The sequence below is a fragment of the Myxine glutinosa genome, chromosome 7 (assembly GCF_964187855.1).
Source record: "Myxine glutinosa chromosome 7, kmMyxGlut1.1, whole genome shotgun sequence".
In the NCBI taxonomy this organism is placed as follows: Eukaryota; Metazoa; Chordata; class Myxini; order Myxiniformes; family Myxinidae; genus Myxine; species Myxine glutinosa.
In genome coordinates, this window is record NC_136267.1 from 172,386,105 (window position 1) to 172,403,995 (window position 17,891).

Sequence of the window (17,891 nt, forward strand, 5' to 3'; positions counted from 1 at the left end):
TGGGTGGTGGAAATTATACAATGGACCATTGTACCAGAGGGTGGTGGAAATATTATGGTTTGGGGCAGCTTTGCTGCATCAGGGCCTGGGCAGCTCACCATCATAGAATCCACTATGAATTCTTCATTGTACCAGAGGGTGCTTGAGGATAATGTGAGGCCATCTGTCGAAACGTTGAAGCTCAACCGAAGGTGGACCTTGCAACATGACAATGACCCTAAACATTCCAGTAAATCCACCAAGGAATGGCTGAAAAGAAAGAAATGGAGGGTTCTGGAATGGCCAAGTCAAAGCCCGGATCTAAATCCCATTGAGATGTTGTGGGGGGATTTGAAAACGAGTTGTGCATGCAAGAAACCCTTCAAACATCGCACAGCTGAAAGAATTCTGCATGGAGGAGTGAGCAAAAATTTCTCCCAGTCGATGTCAGAGACTGGTATACAGTTATAAGAAACGCCTACTTGAGGTTGTTTCTGCCAAAGGGGGCAATACCACCTATTAGAGCCAAGGGTGTACTTACATTTTCCACATGCGAAAATTGTATTTATGTTTATTTAAATTATACAATGGACTACAAAATGTAAATGTTTCATGATATTTGTTATATTATATCACCTCTATCTATAAATATTGTTGAAATGAAGATCAAATAGCTGTATGTTGAAATATGTTGAAAAAGTCAAAACTTTACATGGGGTGTACTTATTTTTTCACATGACTGTATATATATATATGGCAGTGCCTGTGTTGTTTTGTCACTGAACTACTCTTAAAATATGTCAATGAAGTGAAAAATTTCATTCATATTTGTCAAAAACTATAGCTTGGTGTTGGCTTAGCGGTTAGGGTGCTGGCTTGGGATCCTAGGATCCTGAGTTTGTATCCAGATCGATCGCTGAATTAACGCCAGGGGGGTTGACTCAGCCTGTCATCCTTCCGAGGTCGGCAAATTGAGTACCAGCTCACTGGTAATTCCCTGTGTCTCACAAGGGGTGACTAACAGGGTTGGCGGCAGGAAGGGCATCCGGCCATAAAACATTGCTTCAAAAAGGGGACCACGGTGCCCGAAAAAGGCCAACCTCTGCTCTGCGGGGAAAAATGGCCTCTAAAAGCTGGTATATATTTGTCAAAAAATGATGGGTTTTCTTTTTCAAAAACCCTCTAAAAATGAATTATAAATTGGCCTGAGCACTAAAATGAGTATTTATGTGACCACTCTCCATAATCAATGTCTTGTTAACGATCCCATTCAAGGACTTTAATCACATTTACTTTTTATTCATTCCTGTGCAGATCTGAGTGACCTGCTGCTGGAAGTTGTGGGGTTGGAGAGTGCCATGGAAATGGGTCAAATATACACTGGACTGAAGAGTGCTGGAAAGCGTATGGCGCAATGTTCATCAGTTTTTATACGGTCAGTTGCTTGCTCAAATTATATAGTTAATATGTGACTTTCAAATTGACTCATTTCTACACCGATTGCTTGACTAGCATGCGCAGACACACCCCTAGTAACGAAGTAAATCGGTGCGGAATGAATATCTTTCATGCCTCTCAGATTTAGGATTGGAGAATGAAACGACTAAAAAATCTTGGAAAGGATCCTAAAGTACTTGTAAACATACACCTGTGAGAAAGGAGTTTGATTCTAAACAATGAAAAAGTTGGAAAACTTCCTGATAAACTCTTCCAAAGAGTTGATATATTGCAGTACATATTGCAAAAATTCCCTGGCGATGTGCGCCCGTGAAAGGCCGAAGATGGCGTGTTCGATGCAAACGTTCGTGCTTCTTAACACCGATGGGAAAGTCATATCTGGGGCTTGTCGATGCACAGGGTTAATTTAAAAAGAGGGTATTTGCTCTTAATCATGTTTGGGGGGAGGGGTGAAAGTGGGTGTGGTATGTTCTGTGAGTGTCATTCTAAATATAAAATTTTTTGTTTGGTTCCGTGGCCACAATATAAATTATACTTGATTTTTGCATCTATTAGTGAAAGGAGAAGCGTCCATTCTTGTGTGTGTATGTCTGCCACTCGCTAATTGCATTAACAGGAACTGTTAAAAACCCAACCTCTCTCTTCCACAGATATATGTCATGTTCCTATATTTTTGTGAATCTGATTTTCATTCAGGAACAGGACAATTGTGGTTAACCATCTTGAAATTGCCAATCTTTAGTCTAAATGCGGAAAATTACGTTTTAGGGATGATTTGAATCACAGATTTCACGTTAGCAACGGCAGGTTAAAAGTCCCCGGCGAACAGAACCGAATCACTGTAAGCACACACAGCACATGCATAAAAGGCGTAGTTTCGCGTGTATATGTCATTTTGAATGTCCCATATTAGTGCACCTTACATTGACCTATATTTGCTTCTTCATCGTCCTTGGTTAATCTGTCCATAATCATTCTTTTTTTTCTTTTTTTTTCTTTTTGCTTTTTGGCCATTTATTTGTAAATGCTGGTACTTTTTGCAAGGCTAAACAAGGAAACTTGGATAAAGATTTGCTATTTGACCCATCATGCCTGACTCAGAACCACATATCAGCACTTCCATAAACTGCAGTAGTGATAATCGCAGGTCTGTTTATAAGCAGGAGTATTGTCGAGAGTACGAGCACACGCTTGCCTACAATTTTCAAACTATGTTGGTTCTTTTTTTGGATACAACCAGAAAAGTTCACTCTATTTTCTGTCATTTACATCTATTGCAGCATCGTCTTTTGTGATTGCAGATTTATAGTCTGGGGTTTATAGGCCAACGGAACCCAGATTAAACGTCTACCAGCGATTCCCATTATCCACGTTTTCTTGTTGTTTCAGGCAGAAGCTTCTCTGGCAACAAGTTTAAGTATGTTGGTCGCTTCAAGCCATAATCTGTCAGAAAACTTACATATGTCTATATTACAAGTTGGCTATCCTGCTCACAATCTGTGCACACCATTACATAGTCACAATTACATAAACTCATTGGAAAACCTGCACATGTAAGTATTTGCAAATTAAAACAGGTCTTGCAATATTACATAACCCCAGTATATGTCTATTCAAAGAATATCTCCAATGGACAACAGAAAGGTAACCACCACCCAAATCTTTCAGAAAAACAATAGCCCAATTGGTTTACTATCAAGCTTGTATAAACCTTTGAAGAAAGTCCTCACCAATAAACTAACAAATAATTTGGTGAAAAATCAACCAAGAAAGCAAGCTGGATTTAGTAGAATTTGGTTCTCTAGTAGGAAAATAATGATTCACCAGTGACATTCCCTCAATCATGTTTTGGAAAATGTCATGAGCATTTTATAGCCATTTTATTTGCCAATCATAGATTATGAAAAGGCCTTTAACTCTAAAATTGAAACAGTCACTCAAGCATCAAAACATCCAAACCCGTTCTACACTGAGCATCAACATTGAACCGGGAAGGAAGCAACGGCGAGCTGGAGCAACCGAGTTATGTGGAGGGGAAAGTGGAGTTGGTGGAAGTCACAGAAGAGGAAGTGCGAATGGCATCGAAGAGGATGAAGAAGAGAAGAGCACTTATGTTTGAGAGATGGTTCGATTCCGGAGGATTGGGAGACGGGGTTAATTGTGCCGATATGAAAGTGGAAGGGGATGTTCAAGATCCGGGGAAGTACAGAGGCATTACACTCCTTAGTCATGTCATGAAGGTGATGGAGAGGGTTCTGGATGGGAGAATAATAGAGAGTGTGGAGAAGGAGTTTGGAGAAGAGCAGCAGGGGTTTAGAAAGGGTAGGGGAACGACAGATGGGATGTACGTGCTGAGACACCTGGTGGAGAAGAGGTTGGAGGTGCAAGGTGAAATGGCATTGAGATTTATGGACCTTGAAAAGGACTAGGGCACCGTCCCAAGACAGATGGTGATGTCAACAATGAGATGGATGGGAGTGCCGGAAGCAGAAGATAGGTTGTTGGAAATTATGTACAAGGGAACTAATGGAAGAGTTTTGGTTGGTCCTGGGATGTCGAAGGAGTTTAGTGTGAACATCGGTTTGAGGCAGGGGAGCACTCTCAGCCCACTCCTGGTTATCATGGTGATGGAACTGGTAAGCAGGAAGGTAAACATGAAAGATATTTTGGGGAGCATATTGTATGTGGACGATCTGTGTGTTGTGGTTGAGAGTGGGTGGGAGATGCAGGAAGTACTGGGGGAGTGGAAGAAAGAATTTGAGAAACATTGGCTGAAAATGAGCATGGAGATGGTGGAGGTGATGTGCGTTGGGCAGCAGAGAATATAAATGAATAGCAGGTTGGATGGGAAGGAGATCAGACAAGGGAATAGGTTTGAGTATCTGGGTGGACCGGGGATGGTAAGGCAGAGGCAGAGGCAGAGGCAGAGGTGTGGAAGAGGATTCAGGTGGGCGCTGATGCGTGGAGGAGCGTGGAGGGAGTAATGACAGACAGAAAGATATCCAGGAGACGGAAAGGGAAAGTTCTGATGTCTTGTGTAACGCTGGCCTAACTTTACGGTCTGGAGACGGTGGCAGTGACAGAGAGACAACAACAGAGGCTGTAGGTTTGCGAGAACAACTGGGTCAGGAGAATAGCGGGAGTGAAGAGTGGGGAGAGAGGGTGAATGGATGAATCAAGGGAGGAGATTGGTGTGCAGATGAGCTTGACGGAAGATTGGTGAAATACTGGCTGAGATGGACATTTGGTGGGGATGTGGGAAGAGAGGATGGCAAAGAGAGTGGACAGGTTGAGGGAGCAAGGTAGGAGGAAAAGAGGTAGACTACGGTTGAGATGGGAGGATTGTGTGAAGAGGGATATCTGTAAGGTGGGGGTCTTTGGAGGAGTCGGCTGAGGACAGAAGGGAGTGGAGGAATATCGTGGTCAAGGCAGAGCAGAACCGAATCGATCCATCTCTCCCAATCCTCTGGAAAAATGTAATATCACTCCTTATAAAGGGAAGAGGAGAAGAAGAAGAAGAAGAAGAAGAAAATGATGAAGAAGAACATCTTGCATGAATAAGACTTGATGAAACGACAAAAAGGATTTAGTCAGATAGACATAATATTACCAAAATTACATTTTACAGCTACAATAGAATGGGTTTCTTGAAAATTATACTGGAGCCTTTAAGGTTTCGATGTTGATGGAGAGAAGCTGGTAATAACTGCACCACCTCCATTTTGTTGATAACATCGACATCATTACAGAAGTAACATGTAAAACTAGAATGGCACTGGGTACAGTGCGTACCTCCACCAGGCTGAACAGTGTACGTTTTGTATCTCACTTATAGGCCGGATCTGGATCTGAACTAAAATATAATTGCCTTGTTGTTGTCACCTACCCAACTTATTGACCAATTTGTCATAATCCATCCATAACTTTTTGAGATTTCGTGCTGTATATCGTTTTTGGCACCATCTATCGGTGGTTAAGAATCACTTTAAAAACTATCGTATCTGGATACGGATCCGTATCTTCACCAAAATGTATAAAAAAGATTCAAAATCTAAAAAATAAATACAAAACAATCACCAGACATTTGAACACAAATAAATCAAACAATTCCGGAAGCCGAAGAAGTTGATGATAAGCCTTCTTCTTCCTCTTCCTGAACGTCATCACACTTAACTCAGAAACCTGATCAACGGTACATTCAGCAGCATATATTCAACGAAAAGGTAAAATGATGATTTGACATTTGTGATGGATTCTGATTTGGATGTAATTGCTTTTCCATTATATTTGCCCTTATTGTCACCCGTCGCACTGCGGAGCGAAAGGGGAACTATGGTTTTCCCCTCTGTCCGTGCGTGCGTACTGGCATGCGGGCGTGCGTCCGTGCGTGCGTGCGTAAGCGAAGGACCGAATTCTAATTTGGTGCAACCCACGTCAAAATCCAAGATTTTGGCCACCGCCAAAATGGCCGCCGCCATGTATGTCTGAACCTTGTGAGCCGAATATCTTGAAAAATAAGCGAAGTACCAACTTCTAATCTGGTGTGTGGGTGTATCTAGGCATAGGGAAGAACGCTATTGAAAATTGGGTCGCCACGTCAAAATCCAAGATGGCCGTCACCATATATATGTCTGAACCTTGTGAGCGAAATATCTTGAAAAATAAACGAACTACTAACTTATAATCTGGTGTGTGGGTGTACCTACACATAAGGAAGAATGATATTGAAAATTGGGTCGCCACGTCAACATCCAAGATTGCCGCCTTGCATCTTCCACTTTGTCAATTCACATCACTTCACCGGCGAGCGGACCGAGGCGTAACGCTTGTTTCAAATATGTTAATGTTTATTTTTTGCTTGAGCAATGCCGGGTACTCCATCTATAAACACTTTTATACTCTACTCAGGGTACAAATACAACTTTGTCTGGGGGGTAACATAGGCTATGTGGCCGCGGCCTCATGTGGGCGTGTGGGGGACTGGGAGAGGGGCATGAATTATTGATCTAAATGTGTACCTTGTAGCGCCACCTGGTGATGGTGGCAGAGGTTATTACAGTTTCCTTTTTTTACCTGGGCAACACTGAGGTTAAAGCACTTTGCGCGGGTAAATTTTCCCTCCTTCCATTCTCTCCCCTCCCCCAAAACAGAGGGGCCTGTTAAAGCCATCCCCCCCTAACTCACCCCCCCCCCCCAAAAAAAATGTATATGTAGTATATCTTTCCCCTCCCTCTCCCCTCACCTCTCCCCTCACCTCTCCCCCTTCCACTCCACTCACCCCTGTGGTTCTGAAATGCACTTTTTAATAAAAGATGGAGTCAAAACTCATCATTCAAAGAATCGTGGAAAAACGCATGCTTGGAATCACACAAAGAGGGCGGAAAATAAATTGACAATTAATTAATTAATTGGTTTTAGAAAAGAGTAAGTGAGAAATTGGAGAAGTTGGCTCGACATTTCACTAGAATTAACGACAACAGTTGGACAAAACGAGCGACGACAGAATGGCAATCACACGGAAACACAATCTGGAAAATAAGACCAAATATTAGTGGGAACGATAACTTTACAAGATTGGCACATTTGGAGTGAAAGGAGATGAGTTTAATATTGAGGGAAGTGGTACTGATTTAATTAATTTAAATTAAATTAAATTAATTAAATTAATTTAATTAAGTTAAACTGATTATTAAATTTAATTTAAGTGGTACTAATTTGAGAAGGCCTTAATCCTGCAGTGGATTGACAATGCATGGTGATGATGATAATAATTGATATTTATACCTGACTGTGATGTGAGCCACCACAGATGAATTAAGCACTACCATTTAATGCTGAATTATACTTTCAATTAATTGAATTTGATTAGTTGTTTACCTGCTGCTTTACATACCTTGTCATTTAGAACCAGCAAACTGCTGCCAATGCAAATAGATGGGGAGCCCTGGATGCAACCACCCTGTACGGTATGTGTTTCATACTTTTGCTTTTTCTCATTATTTTACTGGTTCAGTTAGTTTATTTTAATAAGGAGTTAATACTCCTTTTCTGAGAATTAACTCAAACTCTTCCCCTCATCTGCAACGTCATCCACTGGTCCTGCAGTTTCCTGTTGTGGGTTTTCATTTTGCCTTCCGCACAGTTTGCCCATCTTGTTCAATAAAATGAAATACAGCAATTTGTCTTAAGTCCCAATGTGTTTGTGATGCTTGATAAAGGTGGAAAAAAATGCTGTATGTTGGTGTGTAATAGAGGAGGATATACCAAGGTTCTCAAGCATATACAGTCACGTGAAAAAGTAAGTACACCCCTTATAAAGTTTTGACTTTTTCAACATATTTCAACATACAGCTATTTGATCTTCATTTCAACAATATTGAGAGATAAAGGTGATATAATATAACAAATATCATGAAACATTTACATTTTGTAGTCCATTGTATAATTTAAATAAACATAAATGCAAATTTTGCATGTGGAAAAAGTAAGTACACCCCTACATTTGTCACAACTTCAAATACCTAAAATTAGAATCAGGTGCACCAGCACCAGGTGCAAATGATTAGTACATCGTTAGAGAGGATCTTGGAAGAACCTGTCTTATTTAAACCTCAGACATTTAGTTTGGTTTGCTGTTTGTTGTTGAAGTGTGCGGCGTCACCATGCCTAGATCAAAAGAGCTCTCTGAGGCCTTCAGAAAGAAGGTTATAGATGTCTACGAGTCTGGGAAGGGATTTAAAAAGATCTCCAAACAATATGAAATCAATCATTCGACTGTCCCGAAGATCATCTACAAGTGGAGAAGAATCCAAACAACTGCCAACTTTTTCAGGCCAGGCCGCCCAGAAAGTTCAGCCCGAGAGCAGACCGCAAGATGCTGAAAGAAGTCTCTAAGAACCCCAGAATGTCATCACGGGACCTACAGGTAGCTCTTGCCACTGTTGATGTCAAAGTGCACGAGTCTACCATTAGAAAGAGGCTGCACAAATTTGATCTACATGGGAGGTGTGCCACGAAAGAACCTTTGCTGTCCAGAAAGAACATCAGGGCAAGACTAAAGTTTGCCAATGAACACCGAGGCAAAGACCCGCACTTCTGGAACAATGTGCTCTGGACAGATGAGTCAAAGGTAGAGCTATTTGGCCACAGTACCAGAAGACATGTTTCGTGAAAACCAAAGACAGCATTTGACCACAAGAACCTGATACCAACTGTAAAGCATGGTGGTGGAAATATTATGGTTTGGGGCAGCTTTGCTGCATCAGGGCCTGGGCAGCTCACCATCATAGAATCCACTATGAATTCTTCATTGTACCAGAGGGTGCTTGAGGATAATGTGAGGCTATCTGTCGGGAAGTTGAAGCTCAACCGAAGGTGGACCTTGCAACATGACAATGACCCTAAACATACCAGTAAATCCACCAAGGAATGGCTGAAAAGAAAGAAATGGAGGGTTCTGGAATGGCCAAGTCAAAGCCCGGATCTAAATCCCATCGAGATGTTGTGGGGGGATTTGAAACGAGCTGTGCATGCAAGAAACCCCTCAAACATCGCACAGCTGAAAGAATTCTGCATGGAGGAGTGGGCAAAAATTTCTCCCAGTTGATGTCAGAGACTGGTGGACAGTCATAAGAAACGCCTACTTGAGGTTGTTTCTGCCAAAGGGGGCAATACCACCTATTAGAGCCAAGGGTGTACTTACTTTTTCCACATGCAAAATTTACATTTATGTTTATTTAAATTACACAATGGACTACAAAATGTAAATGTTTCATGATATTTGTTTTATTATATCACCTTTATCTATCAATAATGTTGAAATGAAGATCAAATAGCTGAATGTTGAAATATGTTGAAAAAGTCAAAACTCTATATGGGGTGTACTTACTTTTTCACGTGACTGTGTATATATACATATATATATATATATATCTACACGCTGTTAAGTATTATATATATAATCTGGAGTCTCTAATGCTCATTGAAGAGGTTTATGTGTATCATGCTGTGCAAGGAAACGAGAAGGCATCAGTGTTCTATTACATAAATTAAAAGGACATGAGTGGACAGCACGCAATTCAACAATTACCTGTGACTTTACACCTGGTATCCAGGTATAAGCTTTGTTCTCAGATGGGTATGTAAAACAGACCAACGTGCTGTGATGCAAAGCACTATAAATATGATCCGAAGATCGACATCTTCATGCTTTCATGATATGGCGGATAATAAACTGCTTTAAAGCTTAAACTAGATTAACACGAAATGTTATGAACAAGCAACGTATAAGTACACTTATGCTTCCTGCTGCCTTTTGCCTCACATGTGATTTACACTATGTTCCCAAAACAATAAATGAATCCTCCTAACCTGCAAGGCTAAACTTTGCCCACACTCCAAAGCAGCATGTGTTTGAGGAAGTCATTCCACCATTTGAAACTCTGGTTGTAATAAGCCAAATCTCCAAGCATGAAAATGCATCTTGCCATATTGCTGTGTCTGTTACAAAATGGTTCAGATACGATGTTGAAAATCTGACTGGGGCAGCTGAGAGCCTCAACATAAACCCAATTGATCCATACATTCCTTTTTATTAATTGTACTAGAAACACCTGCTTCCTTCGAGAGTATCAGTATGTTGCCTTTACTCTTCCCCACACACCCTCTCAGTGGGGATTGGGGGGGGGGGGGGGGGGCGGGGGGGGGGGCTTTGTGCCTGTGATCTGACCATGGATACTTTCACCACATATGCAAAATGTGGTGGAGATCGGTCCAGCTCTGTTTTCCTTCCATGATTTTCAGTTTCAGATGTACATACATACATACATACACACACACACACACTCACACACACATACCTACATGCATATATACATACATACATACATACATACATACATACACATGTACATACATGCATACACTCACACACACATACAAACACACACACATACAAACACATACATACATACATACATACATACACACACACACACACACATACCTACATGCATACACACACATACATACACACACACTCACACACACTCACACACACATACCTACATGCATACATACACACATACATACATACATACATACACACACACTCACACACACATACCTACATGCATACATACACACATACATACATACATACATACACACACACTCACACACACATACCTACATGCATACATACACACATACATACATACATACATACATACATACATACATACAATTGCCTTATTTAATATAGTAGGATTTCCCAATTGAACCCTAGATGCCTTGTTATTGATTCCATAATTCCCAATATTGAACTCTATATTCCTTATTTCTACTCACATAATACAAGCAGTGACAAGAAATCTTAATGCGGTCGGAGATCATGAAGTTTACTTGTCTCATAATGAATTGTTCAAACGGTTTATTAAGGAAACAAAAAGAACAAACTTTGTGTCCATGGTTACAAAAGAATAGACAAAGAAAGTAGCTTCCCCTGGATGTACATTACATGTTGTTGGTTTCGCTGAAACAGGTCAGAGATGGCTGTGCTGAAACATAACAGTGCATGGGCATTCTGCACCATCTCTCACCATGGTGATAAATACGATATTTTTGGAAAAAAGAAAGATGACGGCTAGTGAGTTTTAAGCAGAGTGGAAATGTTATCTTGTTTTTTTCGTCAGATCATTGTTTTAACAAAGGACCTTTTCGAGGGAACGTCAAATGAGAGGCAATTTGGCCTACTATGCCTTTGCAACAGCCACAGCACAGCCTATTGCTTGTACATATACATCTAAATAAACAGTGCAGTAAACAGAGAGTGTCTTAGCTCACGAGAGTATGAAACTGGATCAAGGAAAGGTGTGTTTATGATCTATTTTACTCACATGAACTACATGCGGAGAGTATGCCAGAACGTTCCAGCATCGGGTTATATGACGTTTCCAGCCCAACAGGACGCCAATGTTAAATACACAGCACACCGGAAACAAGTTACAACCAGATGTGCAGCAACTTTTTTTTTCTTATCCTCTGACTAATCGTCGCACACGAGTGTATACACAAAATGCAATGTCAAAAAGGATGTTTTGATGCTGTTGAGAAATTGGTGCAAGGAGTGGGATTTCCACCTGCATTCTCTGGCTCCGAGGTTGGTACTCGGACCATTCTGCTTGCGGAGTAGTAATTGATGCCGGATGCTTCGGAGGAGTTTGTTTGGTGATGCAATGAGTGTGCACACTTGAATCACTGTCGTTCTATTTCCTTTTCACCGCAGATTCAAATTCGGCACAAAAACCAGGCACCGATGCTTCTTGGACCCCCACCCAGGACGGGCTGCTTTGGCACTCTGCGCAGATCCAAATAGACCCTGAATGAAGCGGCAGCCATGATGTTTGGAGTAACTCTTTTAAAAGCTTTAGAGTATACACTACTTAATATGTGCTGGTATGCTTTTAAATCATTCCTTCATGTGGCAGTCGAAGTGCCTGTCACATGGGCAACCTGTTACCTGTTTAAAGCTGTTACCTGTTTAACCTTCACAAAGAAGAATGCACTAATCATGTTCTTACAAGTCCATGCTATCCCCTCTCATAGTTACCTTATAGTATTGAAGTAAATGTCTCTCTTTACACTTTAAGGAATATAACCATCATATTAATCTGAACTTTCCCATCTTGATTTCCATTCTCCTTTTTTATTTTACTGAAAGGTTTTAATTATTCCAGTAACCATAATCTTGAAATTGGTTATGCTATTTGTGGATGCCATCCACTTTTAATAGTCAACAACTTTTTAACAACCCTTTTCAACAACTGCGGTTTTGATTAATTTGGCATTCTCATTCAACTTTTTTATTTTCTTTTTTTTCGCCGGTGTGTGCCCCGGTTTAGAATAGGTACACCTTATCCCTGCGTGTCCGTAAGACGCGACTAAAGGGTTGGCGTCAGGAATGGCATCCGGCCATAAAAACATTGCCTCAAAAAGGGAACCATGATGATTGTCGTGGGACCCGCAAGGCTAATCCCCGCTCTTGCAGGGAAAATAGCCTTAAAAAAGGGAAAAAAACATTCTCATTCAACTTTTTGGTGTTTTTTAATTTTGATTTCCCTCATCCTGCATTTTTAAAAATTCATTGCTTACAATTTAAACCCATGACACCTTTTTAATTTTTTGTTTGTTTGCAAGGTCTGCTTGTGGTATAGGAAGGACAATTTCAATTACAGACTTGGCATTTAATATGGAATATTTTTTTTGTGGGGTTGAACTTACTTTTCAAGATGACTTAGAACCAAAAGTTCATTGGAATTATGTTGAAATTATTCTAGATTTTGTTAATGTGACCTTTAAAGAAACAAAAACCACATTTGACATTTCGAAGCAAATAAATTGATCCTTGAAAGTGATGTAAACTGATATCGAACTCAATTCACAGACAGTACTGTGTTAAACTTCTGTACGTTTTCCAGAAGTATCTCTTTATTTTGCACATTAGCCAAAAAATTTTTCCAACAAAAACAAAAGCTAAATTATGACTGGGATTACGGACAGTAAAATTACAGTTCAGTACTTCGTGTAAACCCCACGAGCATTCAGGAGAGCACGTACACGTTGAGGCATGCTGTTCACGAGATTTGCCAAGGTTTGGACAGGAATCGCTTGCCATGCAGTGACAATAGCCTGCTGCAATTCACGCACAGAGGTAGGCTGCTGGTCCAAGTTGTCGATTTGACGCGTTAATTCTGCCCACAAGTTCTCTATCGGATTCATATCCGGGGACATGGCAGGCCACTCCATATGCTCTACACCACTGTCAGCAAGAAAGTGTTGGATCATGCGAGCACGATGAGGCCATGCATTGTCATCTTGGAAGACAAAGTTTCCTCGAAAGGCTGCACGAGCAAATGGAAGCAATGTTTCTTCCAGAATGACCCTGTACTTGAACTGGTTCAGGTTTCCATTCAGAACAACCAGGTCAGTTTTGCCCCCTGCATGAAAAGCAGCCCAAACGGTCACCCCACCACCTCCAGCTTGGACTCTTGGCACTATACAATCTTCGTTGTGGGCTTCATGCACTTGTCTGTGCACTCGGACGCGGCCATCTTGACGATAGACCAGAAATCTAGACTCGTCACTGAAGGTCACATGATTCCAGTGTCCTGGCTGCCATTGACGGTGCTCTCTGGCCCACTGCAATCGGTGCTGGCTGTGTTTTCTGGTCAGGCGTGGCTTTCTCAGGGGATGCCTGGCACGATAGCCTGCTTGAACCAGTCGTTGGTTGACTAGCCTTCTGGATACAGGCACATTTGTCAGTTGCTGCCACTCAGCCCTAAGCCGATTAGCTGACTTGGTACGGCCATTGCATACTAACCGGTGCAGCTGGCGATCATCCCTCCTTGTGGTTCTGCGTGGACGTCCTGGCCTCGGTATTGGAGTAGGGACACCCCTCTGAGCATTTCGTTTCAGGATCTTTGACACCTGACCTTGAGTGATGCCATACTGCCGAGCAACAGCACGCTGTTTCATGCCAGAATTTCGTAAAGCCACCACTCCATGACAAACAGCATTGTCAAGTTGACAGACCATCTCCAGAGGAAGCGGCAATAACTTTTGTAGACGTGCAGCAGTTGTTTTCCACTAATACAGAACGCAACAACCCTTATATACCCGATTGTGAAGCCAATCGTCAAATGTACCTGTCCTTACATTTTGTCACACCACCTGTGATATAATCGTGTTATTGACTTCTTGCTGCGAAAGACAATCAGTGACATGGTTCTTTCAACAAAGACATCACCGAAGGGTAAAATAAACTCACCAGATTGATATACTGAGTTCAGAAAGTAAACCCATGTCAAGAAAATAAAAATATTCCATATTAAATGCCAAGTCTGTAGTACTACAGCTTACCGCAAACTCTAATACGACTTATAATGAGGTAGGATATTTTTCCTACAACTCAAATAAATGCACACACTTGTAAAAGTTTCAGAAATGGTATTTTTAAAATGTATTTTGTAAAAAAGCTTGTTTCTATTAATCAGACGAGTTCACATTTTAGGAAATCCGTATCTTGCAAACCGTGCCAATTTTGCAATCAAAAACTGAGTTTCCATTGGATGTTGGTTATTAGGACATCATGGCACTGCATTCTAATTTCCTGTCTCTGAATCGTTTTCTGTCTGACAGGAGGGTGAAGTGGTAGCCCACTTACCTGGAAGCTGTTATGGGTTCAATTCCCGGCCTGAATATACACTGTTGTATTAGTTCTTCGCGGGCAGGAAATGTCATACCAAAGTGTGCCATTCCTCGGACAGCATTAAGCTGGGTGTTCTCTCTGCTAGTACTAGCTAGTGGATGTTGCAGATTCTGTGGTGTCTTTCGCAAAGAGTAGGCAAGGTATTGCCGGAACCCTGAACATATTGAGGGTTCCAACCCAAATTGGCTCCAGTCGAATATCAGGGCCGGCAAGCTGGTTCGGAAAAGACTTGGGCCGATCTTCCCGAATTGGCTGACCCCACAAGGAGGTGAGAGTAATTGGAGTAGTAATCAACATAGTAGGCGTTGTTTTTACACATATTTTCTCCATCAATCAAGAGAATTGCAAAGAAAAGAAAAACATTATCTGCAGTTTTCCAACCTATTGAGGCAACACATCATTTTTGCATCAATTGTATATACTAGGGCATGCCCGTACTATATATATATCTAAAATTATATCCCCCCCCTCTATTTACATGAAATGGTTTGGTCCATTCGCAAAGCCAAAGCGAACGGCTTGCGAGTACGGTGACAACCCCCCCCCCCCCCTCTATTTACATGAAATGGTTTGGTCCAAAGCGAACGGCTTGCGAGTACGGTGACAATCCCCCCCCTCTATTTACATGAAATGGTTTGGTCCAAAGCGAACGGCTTGCGAGTACGGTGACAATCCCCCCCCCCTCTATTTACATGAAATGGTTTGGTCCAAAGCGAACGGCTTGCGGAGTTTGGTAAAGAAATCGCCATAGCGTGCACAAACGCGCAGGAAAGCGAAAGAATCGCAAATTAGTTTTAATTAGTTTTAAAACATAGTTTAACGCCAACATAGCGGCAACATAGTTTGCCAACGTGAAATAAATGAATACGCTCTCAAATGTGCCGTCCGAGGCAGAGTCTGTTCGGCACGTTCGGCACACGTGATAACTCGCTGCTCTCTGATTGGTAGAATCGTTTTTTGGACATAGCTCGGTAACTACTTCTCCGATTAATATGAAACCTTGAAAAGGCACATCCTCGGGTCCCCAGCAATATACCTGGCAAGTTTAAAGTATATCGGACCCGTGGTTGTCGAGAAACAGCGGTCACAGACACACAGACATACACACACACATACACACACACATACACACACACAGAGATTACTGGAATTATAGATATATATATATATATATATATATATATATATATATATATATATATATATATATATATATATATATATACACATATATATATATATATATATATATATATATATATATATATATATATATATATATATGTATGTATATATATATATATATATATATATATATATATATATATATATATATATATATATATATATATATATATATATGTTCAAAACACACCTGGTCACAAGTGTGCCGCACTGACCGGGTCCTCAGCATCATCCCGTTTCGGCCCTTCAACCTCGATACAGTCAGCTAAGGTGGGCCAGCAGGGGCACGTACACATCCACATGCAGCAACTACACCTGGATGCATACATACCCCCACCCCCAGCCAGTGCGAATGCAGACTACATCAACAACACCTCCTCCGCATCCAGAATCCACAGCATCAAACAAACACGGTGGAACACTCAAACACCCACCTTTATACCCTTCACCACTCACCAACAAAACACACCAGATCATTCATACACACACATACACACAACACCAACCAACCAACCACCTACCCTTACAACATACACCACTCAACATACAAAAACACACACTCATGCAAAAATTAATTCATGCAAAAAACACACACCCTCACCCACTCACTCATACACACCAAATAAGAAATAATAATAGTAACAAAAAAAATAAAAATAAAATAAAAACACACAACCAACCTACACCGTTCGACATGCCTCCATAAACTTCCTCCATATACAAAATGAGCCTTTCAAGGCAACCTGGGCCATCTTGTCACACATCCTCCTTCTTTCTGTCCCACACACTCCAAGCCGAGCAAGAAATGCAGAAAAGGAATTGCCAATATACCCTCTGCACCCCACCTCAAATGGCTGACACGAAACTCGCCAACCCTTCTCCCGGCACTCTGCCTCCAGCTCACTGTACTTTCCTCTCTTCCTCTCATGCACCTCCTCCATATTCTCTTCCCAAGGTACCGACAATTCCCCTAAGATGACCTGTCTTGTTGCACCTGACCAAATGACAATGTCAGGCCGCAACCTTGTCACACAGATCTCCTCTGGGAATACCAATTGTGGCTTTAGGTCTGCCACCACCTGCCAATCACAAGCATCTGACAGCCCTCTTGCTTTCCACCTCCTCCTCTTTCCACCTCTTACCACTTGGCCCTATTTGACAAACCACACCTCTCCCCCATCAGTCTCCTTCTCCACTCTTCTTTCTCTCGACCTCAGCACCTCTTGTTGCACCATCTGCACCACCACCGCCAGCACCTGATCATGTCGCCACCTGTATTGTCCTGCTGCCAATGCGACTGAACATGCACTCAGTGGATGCTGCATCGTTCCCACACCTCCACACAAATAACATCTCTCGTCCTGCAACAACCCCCACAATCTCAAGTTTACTGGTGACGGAAGCACATCATACGTTGCCCGCAACAGGAAATTCAACAATATTGGCTCCATCCTCCAAATCTCTTGCCACTTCAATATCCTCACCCGCACACCTTCCCACTTAGTCCAAGCACCTTGCTGTGCCTGCCCGACTGCTATATATATATCCCACTATATATATATCTCCACTGATACAGTCACATGAAAAAGTAAGTACACCCCATGTAAAGTTTTGACTTTTTCAAAATATTTCAACATACAGCTATTTGATCTTCATTTCAACAATATTGAAAGACAACGGTGATATAATGTAACAAATATCATGAACCATTTACATTTTGTAGTCCATTGTATAATTTAAATAAACATAAATGCAAATTTTGCATGTGGAAAAAGTAAGTACACCCTTGGCTCTAATAGGTGGTATTGCCCCCTTTGGCAGAAACAACCTCAAGTAGGCGTTTCTTATAACTGTCTACCAGTCTCTGACATTGACGGAGAAATTTTTGCCCCCTCCTCCATGCAGAATTCTTTCAGCTGTGCGATGTTTGAGGGGTTTCTTGCATGCACAGCTCGTTTCAAATCCCCCCACAACATCTCGATGGGATTTAGATCCGGGTTTG

The 17,891-nt window shown here is 41.5% G+C and overlaps 1 protein-coding gene across 4 annotated transcripts in view; it reads left to right on the forward strand.

Annotated features, from left to right (window-relative positions):
• LOC137431840 (diacylglycerol kinase beta) overlaps window positions 1–12,851 on the forward strand; it is a 199,824-nt gene extending 186,973 nt beyond the window's left edge. The window contains exons 21-23 of one of the 4 annotated variants that reach the window (XM_078782564.1): window positions 1,294–1,414; window positions 7,343–7,403; window positions 11,723–12,108. In XM_078782564.1, coding sequence (XP_078638690.1) covers window positions 1,294–1,414; window positions 7,343–7,403; window positions 11,723–11,812 — 272 coding nt within the window. In that variant the 3' untranslated portion in view covers window positions 11,813–12,108. Of the gene's footprint in view, window positions 1–1,293; window positions 1,415–7,342; window positions 7,404–11,722 lie in introns of all 4 variants that reach the window. The other 3 variants (XM_078782565.1, XM_078782563.1, XM_078782561.1) reach the window with 3 other exon arrangements.
• The last annotated feature ends 5,040 nt before the right edge of the window (window positions 12,852–17,891 follow it).